At 41.5% G+C, this 16,878-nt stretch overlaps 1 protein-coding gene across 2 annotated transcripts in view; it reads left to right on the top strand.

Moving 5' to 3' along the window:
- Window positions 1-16,416, top strand: part of PANX2 (pannexin 2) — a 31,869-nt gene extending 15,453 nt beyond the window's left edge. The window contains exons 3-4 of one of the 2 annotated variants that reach the window (XM_014054798.2): window positions 11,801-13,252; window positions 15,592-16,416. In XM_014054798.2, coding sequence (XP_013910273.2) covers window positions 11,801-13,252; window positions 15,592-15,971 — 1,832 coding nt within the window. In that variant the 3' untranslated portion in view covers window positions 15,972-16,416. Of the gene's footprint in view, window positions 1-11,747; window positions 13,253-15,591 lie in introns of both variants that reach the window. The other variant, XM_014054799.2, reaches the window with a different exon arrangement.
- Window positions 16,417-16,878: the final 462 nt, after the last annotated feature.

Genomic DNA, 16,878 nt, shown 5'->3' with positions numbered 1-16,878 from the left:
TGGCCACTAATGTATTGTATACAGGTTGCCTTAGAAGGTAATACCTTTTGTATAGTAGGAACTTAAGATAGGCAGACTTCATACAGATAAACAATTGAGAAATATTGTTCTTTTTAAAAAGCAGTGTTAATTGCTGCACCTTTCTCCTATTAAGTATATTAGCTCAAGTTCATGTTAGGAAAAACTTTCAGTCTTAAAGGTTTGGTGAGGAGAAATCCAAAAATTCTTTTAAAGAATTTAAATTAAATTTGAGGCTACCTCTGCTTTCACTCTCCCTCCCTCAGCTGTGCAGCAGCGGCAGCTCTCAGCCTACGGCGGCAGCGTCACGCAGGCTGTGGAAGGAGGAGGAGGAGGAGGGAACCAAAGACAGGCTTTTACCGGGCGTGCGCCCCACAGCCAGGACCGTCCTTGCGCCTCAAGCCGCATTTCTTCCTGCAAAGCCCTTCGGGCAACCCGAGAGTTCCGCCTGACGCCCGAAGGGCTTTGCAGGAAGAAACGCGGCTTGAGACGCAAGGACGGTCCTGGCTATGGGGCGCACGCCCGGTAAAAGCCTCTCTTTGGTTCCCTCCTCCTCCCCCTCCTTCCACAGCCTGTGTGACGCTGCTGCCGTAGGCTGAGAGCTGCCGCTGCTGCTGCTGCACAGCTGAGGGAGGGAGAGCGAAAGCAGAGGCGGGCCACCAAGCTTTGGTTAAGGCAGGCAAGGGAAACCGCGAGCCGAAAGGAAGTCTTGCTGGGAAGACGCGGCAGCAGGGCTTTAAAGGGCTCCCCCTCCCCAGCCAGCCAGCCCACCCAGCCCATTCTTCCCCCGCCACAACTGTATCCAACAGGCCAAGTTGCTGGGAGGAGAAAGTTTGGGCTGCAGGACATGAGATTCCTCTGGGGAGGTCCTTTGCGGGCGGCCAGTTCTAGCCGCCTGCAAAGGACTTCCCCACGTTTGCTTTGAAAGAAATCTCTGCGCGGCAGTTAGAAATTGCTGCGTGGGGTTTTCTTGCCATGTGCGCAGCCGCGCACCTTAGAGGGAACAGTGGTTCTGAACCATAGATAGTACTGGAATTGGACCAGATATTGACAGACTTTGCACATTATTTACCAATGAATGGGCTGCCTGTTTACGTACATAGGCATTTATTCTCATTTCATACCGTGGGTAAAACTTAACTAGGAAGTGATCATTTGTAATTGCCAAATCTAGAAGTCTGTGTAATTTTTTTTCCTAAACTTGCCAAAACTATAAACATGCTCAACCCATTAAGTTCTAATTTATACTACTCTATTATTTGGAGAGTAACCAACTAGGATTTCAAAGGTAGATGTCATACTAGGCCATGATGCCTGAATTACTAGTACCTGTTCATGCAGATGGAGAAGCACCGCAGGTAGGCTGCACGTTCTACCACATTGCTGCTTCACAATTAACAAGCAATTTGGCCAATTTCTAGAGAAAGCCTGGAAGAAATGATGAATCAATACTACAGACCATGAGATCAGGGTGGTTAATCGTAATTCATATTTAAATCAGTAGACAAAGGATGATTCAGAATATTTGAGCTAGAGACATAGGATAAACAAGCAATACAGGCACGTCAGTGGCGTTTGATAACTTGCCTAACTACTATAAGGGATAAGGATGAGGATTGTTGAGTGAGTAGAACCCATCTCACTTGATAAAAAGTAGACTATCTTAATAGCTTGCTAAAGGCTAGTTCCATTTTGACCATAGATAAAAGTATGTTTCTTCTTTTCTACAGGTGGCATGGAAAAACAAGCTATTGGCTTCTTAGAAGCTTAGGGAAAAGTTGGTGATAGATTTTACAAGAATTCTAGGATAACAAAAAATATCATAGTTCAATAAGATTATGAAAAGTCATAGTTCCTGTTAGATTGGGTAATGGATAGGCACACACAGGCTTAACAGTAACAACAGCTCTTTATTGAATACAACAAGTGAGAATAATCCAGCAAAGGTTGAGTCTGACAGCAGCCCTTTTATAGGGAGCTGTCAGTCCCTTCGACCAATAGGATTAAACCTCTGTTCCTGCTGGAACAGAGGACCTTGGTGGAAACCACTGTAGATAGGGTGAATATCTAACACCCCTCCTCTCTTAGATGGAACAATCCTACTGGTAATGTAGTCACATAGGTAGGTCAGTTTTTGGGTTGCTCTGCCTGACCTGGGCAGTTCAGTAGGAGGGGTTTTCTTGGACAGGTCGGATGAGCCTGTTTGCTCTGCAACTTCATTTGGTGGAAGCTCCTGGAACCTTTCACAGGCCGGGGCTGGAGCTTCTAGAGCCGGTTTACTCGGAGCTCGCTGTGGGCCTGCAACAAAATCAGATAGGTTTCCTGGTACCCTCGGGCTTGAGCTGGCCATGGAAGGAGTGAGTGTTTGCTGTGTTTTGGGTAGGGCTTTGGCTAACTCGTGCAGGAGTTACCTCTGGTTGTCTAAGAGTGGAGTTGGAGAGGCAGCCATGGAGTTGGTCAATATGCCTTCTCCAATTCCTACCGTCCTCGAGCTCTAAGAGGTAAGAGCGAGGGTCGGTGATGCCTATCATTGTGGCAGGAATCCACAGAGTTCCCCCAGCGTAGTTGTGGGCATATACCGAATCCCCTATGCTAAATGTCAGAATCTTGCTTCTGGAGTCTGGGGGCAATGAGGCAGAATAATTGGTGTGTAGCCGGTCTAAGTGGGATCTTAGCTGGCGACCCATGAGAAGCTCGGAGGGGCTTCTCCCTATAGTGGCACTGGGTGTGATGTGCTGAATTAGCAAATAGTGATCAACCCGTGTTTGCCAATCTCCCTGGCCCATCCTCTTTTGGGGATCTCACCATTCTCTCCGCCTGACCATTGGAGGCCAGATGGAATGACGCGACCAGGGCATGCCTGATTCCCTGAGCTGCTAGAAAGGTCTCGAATTGCATGGCCGTGAATTGGGGCCCATTGTCAGAGACCAAGGCGTCGGGCAGGCCGTGCGTGGAGAAAAGTCTCCATAGCACCTTGATGATCACTTCTGCCATAGTGGAGGTAATCAGGACTACCTCTAACCATTTCGTGTAGGCATCCACAACTACAAGAAATGTCTGTCCATGAACTGGGCCAGCAAAGTCAATGTGCACCCTAGACCATGGTGCTTGAGGTTGCTCCCACTCCTTAGCGGGCGCCTCTGGGGGAGCTGGTCTGGACTCCTGGCACAGTGTGCAGGTAGCCACCTACTCTTCGATCTCCCTGTCTATGTTAGGCCACCACATGTAATTCCTAGCCAACAACTTCATCCTGACAATTCCAGGATGCCCTACATGTAAAGCCTCTAATATTGCAATGCACAGTTTAGGTGGAACAACTACCCGGTCCCCCCACAGTAAACAGCCGTTAACAACCGATAACTCATTGCGTTTGGCAAAATACATTTTGAAATCAGCCCCAACAGGCCCCTTGGGCCACCCCCTCCACCCCCAGTTCAAAATTTGCTTGATGGTGGAGTCCTTTGCAGAGTGACTGGCAACGTCACTGGACGAGACAGGCCCAGTCTCAAGGAAGTCAATGAGAAGGACTGGCGTCTCGGGGGTAGGGTCAGTGAGAAGTTCTGGCAACGGGCAGCGGCTCAAAGCGTCAGCGTGCCCCAAAGTGGAGCCAGGTCGGTGGATGAGACAGTAGGAGTAAGCAGCTAGGAAAATTGTTCACCTGGTCATGCGAGGTGATAACGACACTGGGCTTACTGGCTGGGTCGGTCCCCAGCCAGTAAGCCCAACAACGGCTTGTGGTCAGTAACCAGTTTGATGTCATGGTGGTAAAGGTAATCGTGGAACCTCTTTACTCCGGCCACTGCAGCCAAAGCCTCATGGTCCAACTGGCTGTAATTCCGCTCAGCAGTGGACAAGCTCCTGGAGTAAAATGCAATAGGGGCTTCGGTTGGACTAGAAAGGAGTCCGCCGATAGGAGTCGTTTTACCGCAGCAAATGCGGCAGCCTCGGCTCTGCCCCAGGACCACTTCGCGTTCTTAGCCAGGAAACAGTGTAAGGGCTCAGCAACAGTGGATTTCTGTTTGAGAAAGACGCTGTAGAAATTAAGGAGCCCAAGGAACGCCTGCAGCTCAGTTTGATTGCGAGGTGTGGGGACACCCTGAATAGCTTTGATTTTTTGTGTAGTCGGGTGAATCCCAGAACCATCGATCAGGTACCCTAGGAATTCAACCCTTGGCACATTAATTTGGCATTTCTCTTTTTTGAGACGGAGGCCTTTGTCTCTAATTTGAGCCAAAACTCTTCGTACGCATTTTAAAAGCTGCTATGACAGAACCTGGAAAGTTTTCTGCTTAACTTTGATCTGGCATAATTAAGATAAGAGTTGGTTTGAGTCTCCCTCATCCTCCTTGCCCTGGGCTGAAGGTCTCTGTAACAATCTTCTTCCTGAGTTTTCCTAAGGTCTGTTATAGACCTTTCCTAAGTTCTGTCTGCTTCTATCTAATGTATTTATAATGCTTTTGACTGTATTTTTATAAAAGGAAAGTATTGAGTTTTATAAGATGTCATTTCATTGATTTTCATAAGATGCCATTTCACGGATGTATGATCAATACCATATGTAGACAATGAGCCGTCTCACTGCATTTCCAAAGATTACTAGTGATAGTGTTATTATTTGAAGTTTCTTTTCAAGACACTGAAAATTTAGTCAGTTAAGCCTGCAGTGTTTCTCAACCTTGGCAACTTGAAGATGTCCGGACTTCAACTCCCAGAATTCGCTGGCTGGGGAATTCTGGGAGTTGAAGTCCAGATATCTTCAAGTTGCTAAGGTTGAGAAACACTGAGTTAAGGAGTATCCTTTAATTCAAAACAGACTCAACCAAATAGATATCTGATCCCCAATTATGGCACTGTTTGTACTTTGGCAGTAATTTTTTTTATTTAGAAAATTTAAAAGAAAATATTTGCAAAATTGTAACCAGCAACTTTCGGATGCAAAACATTCATCTAGTAGCATATTGTAGATTTTGGGGGCAAATTAAATTTCAGTCTTCTGATTCCATTTTTATTATTTGAAGGTCTCTGTAACAATCTTCTTCCTGAGTTTTCCTAAGGTCTGTTATAGACCTTTCCTAAGTTCAGTCTGCTTCTATCATAGCTGACTTTCAATTAAACATCCAGGGGGGATTAGCAATACTAATAGCTCTTCTAAAACAGAATGAACTTCTTTGAGAAGTAATAGACTCTTCTTTCCTGAAGATGTTTTAACAGAACAGGAGTGGGTTCCGGCTTCTGTTACTGCCAGTTCTCTCAGGGATGCGGATGCAGAGTAGTAAAAAAAATTGCTTCTACGCATGCACAGAAGCAAAAAACAAGATGGCGGTGCCACTACCTACTCATTTGAACCAGTCCAAACTGGTAGGAACCCACTTCTGAAAGAGAAGTTATATGTCCATCAGTTAGGAATGCTGTAATAGTGGATTCCTGGAGTTGGACTACATAATGTCCAACATCCCTTCTATTGCTTAAACCAGTGTTTCTCAACCTTGGCAACTTGAAGATGTCCGGACTTCAACTCCCAGAATTCCCCAGCCAGCATTCGCTGGCTGGGGAATTCTGGGAGTTGAAGTCCAGACATCTTCAAGTTGCCAAGGTTGAGAAACACTGGCTTAAACTCTCTGGTTCTAACTGGAAAGATATCAAGCAAGTCAAAGCACCAATATTCACTCAGTTTCAAGGCTGAATCCAGGGAGTGTTTCTCAAGTCCAAGGGACCAACCACATCATTGTTTACCCTCCCCCGCAAATTAACCACTGTTAATTATGTTTATACCATCAAGGTATGATCATTAAAATCCTTCACTTTATCTACTTATTTCATAGCAACCATGCTCTTTGATATATAAGTCATGAGTTCACATTTTTTTTCAGAGATATGTTTTGTAGCAAACCAATGCAAACATTATTTAAACTGTATTAACCAACTTTTAATTTATTTTTCAGAAAGAAGAGGATCTGGGAATTTTAAAAATATTTTCAGTAACAAAGGAATAGCTACTTTTCATTAAATAAATAATAATAATGTGTCGGGTTGTATTCTCATTTTTGCATTTTGGCTAAGATTGCTGGGAGACCTGTGATTGCAGTAACCATGTGGTATATTACAGTCATCATATAACACAGTGTTTCTCAACCTCGGCAACTTGAAGATGTCTGGACTTCAACTCCCAGAATTCCCCAGCCAGCGAATGCTGGCTGGGGAATTCTGGGAGTTGAAGTCCGGACATCTTCAAGTTGCCGAGGTTGAGAAACACTGATCTAACAGGAACATTTCTGCTGGGAGCAATGAGGGCATATGTGAGATCTCTTATTCGCATGCAAAACCTTCATGTTCATGTCTTCTACTGCAAAGATCACATCATGCCCAAGTTCAATATTATCACTAGCGTATATGTTTAAGTCCAGTAAAACCATGTTTACTCTGGATTTTTGCCATTTAAATCCTATTTCTTTTTTTAAAAAATCAATTTCCTCTCTCAGTGAGACTTCTTGGCTATGCTAGCATAGTTTTATTTTCACCAATACAGAAGTATGTTGTCATTTCATTCCAAGACTTCGTTCCATCAGGGAATTTCCTTGATTCTTATCCAAATACGAATCAGGAGAAACCCAATTTAGCTTCTTCTTTCTTTTAAAAGAATTGGCCAAGGCAGCCTCAATGCTGCCAGCTGCTGCAACGTAAGCCATAAAAACTGTAAAATTCTTGACTATATTGGAGTAGATCTTGTTTCAGGCAACATGAGATCAATGCAGTTTTTTCCTTAATGGTAAAAAAATAAACCTATGTCCAACTTAATTTCTTGTAAATATATCATAATTGATTCATGCTTTTCCTGATGTGCTTGTAAGCTTTATCCCAAAGGTGTAATCATATTAAATATAACATTTATTTACAATCAAAAACCAGCTATCATTTCCACATTAAATGTATTAAGGGAGATAATCAGAAGGAAGGAAGAAAAAACAACATTCATATGTAAATTAATGTAATGTTACTTAAGAGAGAGAGAGAGAGAGAGAGAGAGAGAGAGAGAGAGAGAGAGAGAGAGAGAGAGAGAGAGAGAGAGAGAGAGAAATTACCCTAACAATAACTCACAAACAACAATACCTATGCAAGAGAATGGATGAACATAGATGAAGAACAGAATTTTTAGACAAGTAGAGTGGGATCAGTACAGGGCAGTGGTGGGTTTCAAGTCCCATTCCAACCGGGCTGGCGGCGTACTCATGGATGTGCACAGCATGTGCGCACAGGCGCGCAGCACGTGCATGCATCATAGCACCTCCGTGATGCTCCAGCTGCTCCGTGGAGCATCATTCAGGCGCTGTATGCGCCATGTGCGTGCATGTGCGTGGCAGCACAGAAGCTTTAAAACACAGGTAAGGAGCTCAGGCAGGAGGGGGGACCCTCTGGAGCACTGTACCGGAATGGTATCCGGTGCTCCGGGCTGGCTCTGGTACGCCGTAACTGGGGCGTACTGCCTGCAACCCACCACTGGTACAGGGCCATCTGTTTGGGAGGAGGGTGTCAAAAGAAAAAACATGGTGACTGACTGTGTGGTAAAATCCCCATCCCTTTCTGACCCAACCACCATCTTGATTTCTTTGACTCTTCTTGCAGACACCCCTGGATGCACAAATGCACAGAATTATAAACAGTGAGAATAGAGAGCATGGTTTTACCAAAAGGGGGCGGCGGGGGGGAAATATATTGGATCAATGAAATAAAAATAAGTAATGGGACTATTCTGAATAATAGAAATCATCAGTAAAATATCTTGGTGTTGCTTAGCAATGCTATATATATATATTTATTTACAGTACCATGTAAATGGTTTTATTTGCATCAAATGTAATTTAGGTTAGTAAGATTGTGTATAGTTTGTTCATGCATGAATAAAAATCCAGACTGTTCACAATTTTCTGCCTCGCTACTTTGATAGGTCATGTTCCATGTTCCCCAATATTTGGGAATTATTAAGATCAATGTGGTATTTTATGGTATCGGTGTGCAAAGAGTAAGGAGCTTACAATCTCAGAAAACAACAGGAGGAGGGGAGAAGTCAGAGTAGGGACAACTAATAATTAAATGAGCTGTTTCCCTTGCATTTGCTTTGATTTACAGATAAATTTAGTACTCAATCCTGGGAACTAGAGGATGGTGCCAAAACGTAGCAGAAATAGTAACGGTTGAAAATGGATTTGAATCAGTGTGATTATTTTGCATGGAACCTGTATAAGTTTTGAATTTCTAACTTCATACTTTAAATATGGTATGAATACTTACAAGCACAGTGTCCTTGCTGCATTCACAAGGGGACAGGTTGACACCCGTAGACTGTGGTCTCATTTTATATCCAAAATTGCATCAACAAAACGTGATGTATTGATGTCACAATTTGCCCAAATAAATTTCATTGGAGCAGAGAAGAATATATTTTATTTTTATGCAAGTGCAAGGCATGGAGGTTTTTTTTTTTAGCAGAAGTTCACCACCATTATCACTTATTACGGTAACATTTGTAATTGAAATTTGCTGTTTAAATTAAAATACCCTTTAGAACCAGGTAAGTGGGCTTTCCATATCAATAACAATGAATGGTTGAAAGCCTGAGCTCTTTATCCATTGTTTTTTTTTAAAAAAAATATTAGCTGGCTTTTCACTATGTAACAGAAATTCTAAAGAGGAGATTTGGTTTACAGTTAGAATTTACTCGTATAGCACTTACCACATATGCCAAATGTTTTTATTTTGTTGGGCTTATTGTTTCAGTCTCTCAAGTTTTGCTTTTCATGTTTAATTTTTATCATGGCAACCTGTGTCCCCATCAAAAAGGGAAAACTTGCATCATGACAATATGCCATTTTCATAATTTTAACAAAAGTTTTAAAGTCTGTGGACAACTGCTAAATAAGAATCTATCTCCATTTTAATCAAGCTTAAGAGTAGAACCATAAAAATTAATGAGGCAATTTAGTAATGCCTACCATATTCCCATGGCATTAAAGAAATTTACTCTGTGCTATATTAGACCTGACTTCAACCCAATTGATGGGATGTTGAATACAAGTGAATTACTGTAAGGTACAAGATCTATTTCTATTGATTGCATTCATTTACCTACACTAGGTTTCTCAAAGGATTGCTATGATTTAGTGCTGAATGATAATCTTCTCAAGATGAGCCTTCAATCTTATTACCTTAGATTATGCAGGATTTATATTTTCAGGGAGCAATGAAGATGTGTCATTAACACATTCAATCCCCAAAAGTATTTTGTGGTAGACTTTCTGTAAATCATAGAATGTATTTATAATGCTTTTGACTGTATTTTTATAAAAGGAAAGTATTGAGTTTTCTAAGATGCCATTTTATTGATTTTCATAAGATGCCATTTCATGGATGTATGATCAATACCATATGTAGACAATGAGCCGTCTCACTGCATTTCCAAAGATTACTAGTGATAGTGTTATTATTTGAAGTTTCTTTTCAAGACACTGAAAATTTAGTCAGTTAAGCCTGCAGTGTTTCTCAACCTTGGCAACTTGAAGATGTCCGGACTTCAACTCCCAGAATTCCCCAGCCAGCATTTGCTGGCTGGGGAATTCTGGGAGTTGAAGTCCGGACATCTTCAAGTTGCTAAGGTTGAGAAACACTGAGTTAAGGAGTATCCTTTAATTCAAAACAGACTCAACCAAATAGATATCTGACCCCCAATTATGACACTGTTTGTACTTTGGCAGTAATTTTTTTTATTTAGAAAATTTAAAAGAAAATATTTGCAAAATTGTAACCAGCAACATTCGGATGCAAAACATTCATTTAGTAGCATATTGTAGATTTGGGGGGCAAATTAAATTTCAGTCTTCTGATTCCATTTTTATTATTTCCATGCTAAGCAGTAATTTTGCAGGGTCTCAAAACTGCCTTTATTATGACAGGGTTTTGATTAAACCCTGCAATATTCCTTTCATTATAATATGGGGCATTGATCATGAGGAGGTATTTTCAACTGTACTTTGAAGTCCGCAGTATTTCATCTTTCCCTATTGAATGGAAGCAGTTTAATGGTCTATAAAACATTCTGAATTCAATTACTTTTGAATTTAAAATGGCCTGTTTGTTAGCTGCTCCAGTCATTAGGAGAGCATTTTAAGCTTATAACAGTTCAGTTCTGAGCTTAAAACACTTCCAAAATGATCAAAATACTCCATACTAAATAGGAAATAATATTCTCAAACTCAAAGCAGGGAGCTTCTGTCTCAAAATACCCACCCCTAGTTGCAATTATTAATACGCATTGAGAAGAAACAATGTCTATTCAATTATTTTGAGTATATCTGTGAGATGGGAATTGAATATTACCGCTGTATTTAAGATGGTAACATATTCACTATTCATATATTTGAATATGAATCCCTATTACCGAAATGACCCTATATTGAGATGTGCTTTAGAAAATTAAATATGTGTTTATTTAAAATATTTATATTTCTACCTATATTAAACACAACAGTCCTGGGTGACTCACAACAATAAGAAATAAAAAATTACAAAGTAAAAAAATATTTTTTTAAAAATCAGACTTTCCATCACCTAAGATCATCACTGAGCCATGGTGGCGCAGTGGTTACAATGCAGTACTGCAGGCTAACTCACTGCTCACTCCAGAAGTTCGATTCTGAGCAGCTCAAGGTTGACTCGGCCTTCCATTGTTGATAAAATGAGGATTGTTGGAGGCAAAATTTAGAGAGGGCACTTAGAGATGGCTGTAAAGCACTATGAAGCTGTATATGTTACGTGCTGTTGCTATTGCTACTAATTCTGCATTTTCTGGGTCAATCCCCATCCTGATCCAATTCCAGGTCTTCACAGCCTTCTGGAAAGCTGAGAGTGTAGATCTCAGGGAAGAGGTGGTTCCATAGGGCAGGTGTCCCCCTAGATGACAACATTTAAGAGAAGGGACATCTAGGGGCTCCTACTGATAATCATAGGATTTTCTGTTGAAATAATCTGCTTCCTTTCTTTGCCCCCAGAAATTTAATCAAACCTTGCAATTTCAAGGGAATTCTGGTCACTATCGTTGTGGGGTGCAGAGTTCAGAGTTTAAAACTTCCATTTTGCTCTATAACTATCTTGCATTAAAGAAAACAACCCTGAGGTTGTTGAACTGCAATTTTTGCACTTTTTAAATATACTGTTATGAAGCCAAAGTTTCTCAAGAGCTCAGCAGAAAATATAACACATTCACAGCTGATCCTTTCCAAGTCTCAGTGGTGTGAGGGAAATTAAAAAAAAACCTCTGCCAATTCACTTTTAGATTGCTTCCCATCTCTTAAAAAAAATGACATATCAGAGTTTTTGAAAGAGTAGCTGTTCTTTTCAATGTTTGATATGCAGAGATGAACTGGAGGACCTTATGCGAAATACTTGTTTCATAGGATGAGCCCCCGGTTATTACATTGTGGCACTATCCTGTTGATTTTGCTGTCTAAGTTTGATTGATTAGTATGAAAAAATATCTCCAAAACCATTTTTCCAAATGTAATTTGTCATTTCCACTTCAGGGGTCGCTATATGTTGACTGTATAAATTTTTCTGCATTGACCTAATGCCATGGGGGAGGCAGTTTTTAACTCTTAAGATAACAGGGTAGTTTAATGTCATGCTGAATATACTGTAAACAAACTGATATACAGTAGCTTATAAACATATTTATTTTGCAGAGCTCCTTTTGTACGTTAAATGCACAGCAGTGACTTTTCTCTCTGTTATACAGAGGAGCCCATATACTGTTACACACCACACAACTTCACCCGGGATCAAGCCTTGTATGCCAGAGGATACTGTTGGACAGAGCTAAGAGATGCATTGCCAGGTGTAAATGCCAGCCACTGGCCTTCCTTGTTTGAGCATAAATTTCTTCCGTATGCTTTGCTGGCTTTTGCCGGCATTATGTACATTCCAGCCCTTGGGTGGGAATTCTTGGCTTCCACCAGACTGACTTCTGAACTTAACTTTTTGCTCCAGGAGATAGATAACTGCTATCACCGAGCAGCTGAAGGCCGAGCACCAAAAATCGAAAAACAAATCCAGTCAAAAGGCCCAGGGATAACAGAACGCGAAAGAAGAGAAATCATTGAGAATGCAGAGAAGGAAAAAAGCCCTGAGCAAAACCTGTTTGAGAAATATCTGGAGCGCAGAGGGCGTAGCAATTTCCTAGCCAAACTTTACTTGGCAAGGCACCTCTTCATCATATTTTTAAGCATCATCCCCATCACGTACCTGTCCACCTATTATGCTACCCAGAAGCAAAATGAATTTACATGCGCTCTAGGAGAACCTCCCGACAAAACCAGCAATTCCAAATTCATCATACGGGTGAATTGCAAGCTGCCCTCTGTTCAGCTGCAACGCATAATTGCTGCAGTGGACATTGTCCTCCTTTGTTTCATGAACTTGATCATCCTCATCAATTTGATCCACCTTTTCATTTTCCGCAAGTCCAATTTCATATTTGACAAGCTGAACAAGGTTGGCATAAAGACCAAGAAGCAGTGGCAGAAATCTCAGTTCTGTGACATTAATATCCTGGCTATGTTTTGCAATGAAAATCGCGATCACATCAAGTCTCTAAACCGCTTAGATTTCATTACCAATGAAAGCGATCTGATGTATGACAATGTCGTGCGGCAGTTGCTTGCAGCTCTAGCCCAGTCTAATCATGATGTTACCCCAACTGTACGTGATTCTGGAATACAAACAATAGACCCCAGCATTAACCCGACAGACCTTGACCCTAATGAGCCACTAATCATCAAGCGTCCTCGGAAGAAAATGAAGTGGATCACGAGTTCCAATCCCCTTCCTCAGCCATTCAAGGAGCAGCTAGCTACCATGAAGGTTGAGAATAGCAAACCTGAGAAGCCAAAGCCGGTGCGCCGGAAGACAGCAGCCGATAGTCTGATTGCACCTTTGCTGGAAAACAACTCAAAACCTATCCAACCATCTCCCGTTCACAAAACTGAACCCAGTACTCTGCCTAGCACAGGTAATGAAAAGAAGCACACACGTCACTTTTCCTTAGATGTTCATCCATATATATTGAGTAATAAGAAACCCAAGCAAGAAATTCCATCCAATAACTCTGTGGCAATATCCAAAAATCAAGAGAGCAGATTTTTAAGCCAAGAAGACAAAGCCATAGTTCGTGTCACTTCTTCTCTCAAAGGTATGGAAATATTTTAGCTACTTTTTTTTCCATTGCAGTTGCAGCTAACATAATGGCTTCTTATTTTGGAATGTTTGAAATGTGGCTGAGCTGATTGGGATTCCTTTCTCCATACTGTTGATACCTTGCATGATAGCTGTAGCCTCTGCTGGAAATCATCCATCAGGCCGATCCAGAGCCCTGAAAATGTGACTGATACAAACTGAAATATTGATCACATAGTGTGGCTACCACACAATAAATGGGGTGTGTGTTAACCTGAAATTTATCAGCAGGAATCGTGCTTTTAAGCTTGGAATGTATGAGCCATTTGTGAATGGCTACAATTTTTATAAATATATTTCTAGCATTGGTGTGGTTCAGGAAAAACGTGTCCTTGTGCCACTTAATCAGTGACTCAGTCCTGGCTTCATTTTTTTTCCTCCTCATTATTTTTCTCATGAAATCTAAACTTCTTGGGGACACTTTCTTGCAATTCAAAACATCTTGGAGATGCAACAAAACCACAATAAATGCCAGATATTAACAGGCACTATGGCAGTGGTGGGTTCCTCTCCCTGTCACTACCGATACGGTGCTCATGGGGCCGCACATCCTTTCGTGCACACGCACTGCGCACTCATGCACACTCCACCACCACCCCTGCGACACCAAGCTGTTTGTTGGAGCTCGGGCAGGCGACGCACATTGTGTGTGTGCGCAATTGGCCAGTTGCTTTAAAAACCGGTGTAGAACGTGGGCGGGCGGGTGGGCCAAATGAGCCACCATACCGGTATGCTGTCAGCTGATCCCGGCTACTACCGGTATGCCCTTACCGGGCCGGAACCCACCACTGGACTATGGGGAGGGAATAGAATAGAATAGAATAGAATAGAATAGAATAGAATAGAATAGCTTTATTTGGCCAAGTGTGATTAGATACACAAGGAATTTGTCTCCAGTGGAGAAGCTCTCAATGTACATGCAAAGCCATAGGATAGTATTAATCATCATAATGAAAACAATAAGAGGGAGTAGTAGAGAAGATGAGAAGGATAATAATACTACAGCCATACCACTTGGGTAAATATACTTAGTCATAAGACAGTACTGTGAGGATTAGGTGTTCAGCAGAATGATGGCACGAGGGGAAAATAACTGTCCCTGTGTCTACTTGTTTTGGCATGTAATTCCCTACAGCAGCATCCCTAGGAGAGGAGTGTATTGAGAAGAACATCATAGGAACCTGGGACAAAGAAGAAATTTGACCTCTGGCTTCTATTGATCTAATTTTCTGATAACTTAAATTATTGTTCCTTGCGGTATTTCCTTCCTCTGCAGGATTTCAATAAACACCCACACTCAAATATAGTGATGCTATATTAAATACTCATATGAAATTTAAGAATAATCCAAGAATTTCCTTAAATGACTTCTGAAGAGAGTACTGTTGCGTACTCAAAACAATTTGACTCTGTAAAATAATATAATATTGAAGCTTCCCTGAAGTTTTGTCCTTATAGTTGAATCACAGAATGTTAAGTAACCTCATTAGCTTCAATGAAGCTACTTTGGTAAGTAACTTATGCTGCCTTATCTTAAAGTTTTGTTTTAAGTACTTCATTTAATAATGCTACATCATCTTTCTTAACAGTTTGGCTGTGATGGTTTCATATTATTGATTAGGATATCACAATTATCCTAATTGTATTAAGTATTGACTCTTCTATCCAGGGGTGGGTTTCTCGCCCCGTTCCAACCGGTTCAGTTAGAACGGGGCCGGCGACGTCCTCGTGCATGCGCGCGGTGCACGCATGCGTACTAGTGTCTGTGCGATGCTCCAGCTGCTCCTGGAGGATTGCGCAGGCGCTGTATGCGTCCTGCGAATGCGTGGAAGCACAGAACTCGTCAAAACCAGGTAAGGACCGCGGGCGGGCGGGCCCTTTGCCGTTCCCGGAAGTTACTTACTTCCGGGTTCGCCGACCAACCGGTTCGCAGGGACCGCCGCGAACCGGTTGAAACCCACCCCTGCTTCTATCCCAAAGACACCTAATGACTGAAGATAGAATAAAATCTGAATGCCATTCATCGTTCAAAACTTACACTATTATCATACAGTGGCTCTCTTCTAAAATAAGCCTCTTTTGAAAGAGAACTTGGAGGAAAGAAAAACATCCATATTCAGGCCCTTCCTTCTCCTCCAACCTCATTAGGTGCCTTTGAGCCCGTTGCTCTCATCCAATCTAGCAACTGAACTGCTATTGTGGAAATAAAATTAAGATACCCATGTCATCATTTTTTTTTTCAATTTGGAAAAAAAGATGTCAGTTAAATAAATAAGTGTTTTGCTTCTCTTTCAGATTCTTCCCTTCCTGGAAAAGAGTCCCTTTATTCCCATGACATCTGCAGGACCGTGCCTGCAACAGGGGTTTTTCTCACCTGTTCCCATAACCATATAGCAACTTCTGGTGCTGTAACAAAAGTCCCTCTCCCCCAGACTAACAAGGTAGTAGAGTCAGGGCCTGCCCTGAATTGCCACCCTGTGCATCCTCTTCTACACATCAATACGCTGTATGAAGACCACGAAGAAGAGGGCTCACACCTTATAGATGATTCTTTAGACAACAGAATTCACTCTCCAGCAGAAAGCGGAGACATCATCTCTATGCCTTCCACAAAACAAATCATGTTGGCAACTTTTGATGAACCCTTGGCAATAGTGAATTCTGCAGAATATTGACGCACAATCCAGAACTGCTGTTGATCACACCTCGAACCTGATGTTCCACCTACAGCAGGATGGACCTTATTCGCCCACAAGCTACTGCATGAGCATGGAGTGCTGAAATGCAAGCCGCAGGGTTTGCAGTACTCCAGATCGGTTATTCAGGGTAGTGTCTTGGCTAATGTCAATAGCTTGCCAAATAGGACAATAATAATAACAAACCAATCAAATTATTCTATGCTTAGAAACACATGCAATAAAGCACAAGAAACATTAGCTGCAGCTTCAAGAAATTCACTTTGGATTACTACAACTATACAAACATATTTGAAGTGCTTGAACGCATGTCACACCGTGTTTCTTAAAGCACATACAGCCTTGAAATTCCAGCTCACTATGTAAAGTAGCAACAGATGTAAATGTGAAGGATATGTATTCTTCCATTTCTCAAAAAAAAAAAAAAAAAAAAAAAAGCAGGCGTAAAATTGTGGTGTCTCTCCAAGGTTTTTTTTTTAAGGATAATTTTTTAAATAATGAAATTGTGTTTCACGGGTATCCCTGGCTCCCTCCCGTCCCTGACATTAGCCTAAAGAAGAAATCAAGAGCTAGATCTTAATCATTACTATGTTTTTATGTGCCAAGAGATGATGAAAATTAAGAGTTTATTTTTATTGCCTATTTTATGGTGAATGAGAGTTTTTGAATCAGATGCTATCTTTCCAGAGTGTGGGAAGAGGGTAGCATATTGCTGCATATTTTTGTTAATTGAGTGAGGTTTGTAAAACCAGGTTAAAAACTTTCTATGATAAAGCTTTACAGATGTGAAGAGTATTGAAATAGTGCTGCTAAAATATTACAAATCAGTTAATTTGCAATGATACACAATTTTAGATGATGGATATTTAAATCTTTTTAAGGACTT

The sequence above is a fragment of the Thamnophis sirtalis genome, unplaced genomic scaffold (genome assembly GCF_051295495.1).
Source record: "Thamnophis sirtalis isolate CommonGarterSnake01/CBP01778 unplaced genomic scaffold, rThaSir2_p1.2 scaffold_9, whole genome shotgun sequence".
Classification (NCBI taxonomy): Eukaryota; Metazoa; Chordata; class Lepidosauria; order Squamata; family Natricidae; genus Thamnophis; species Thamnophis sirtalis.
Note: the sequence above shows the minus strand (reverse complement) of the source record. Positions and strands in the feature narration are given on the sequence as shown.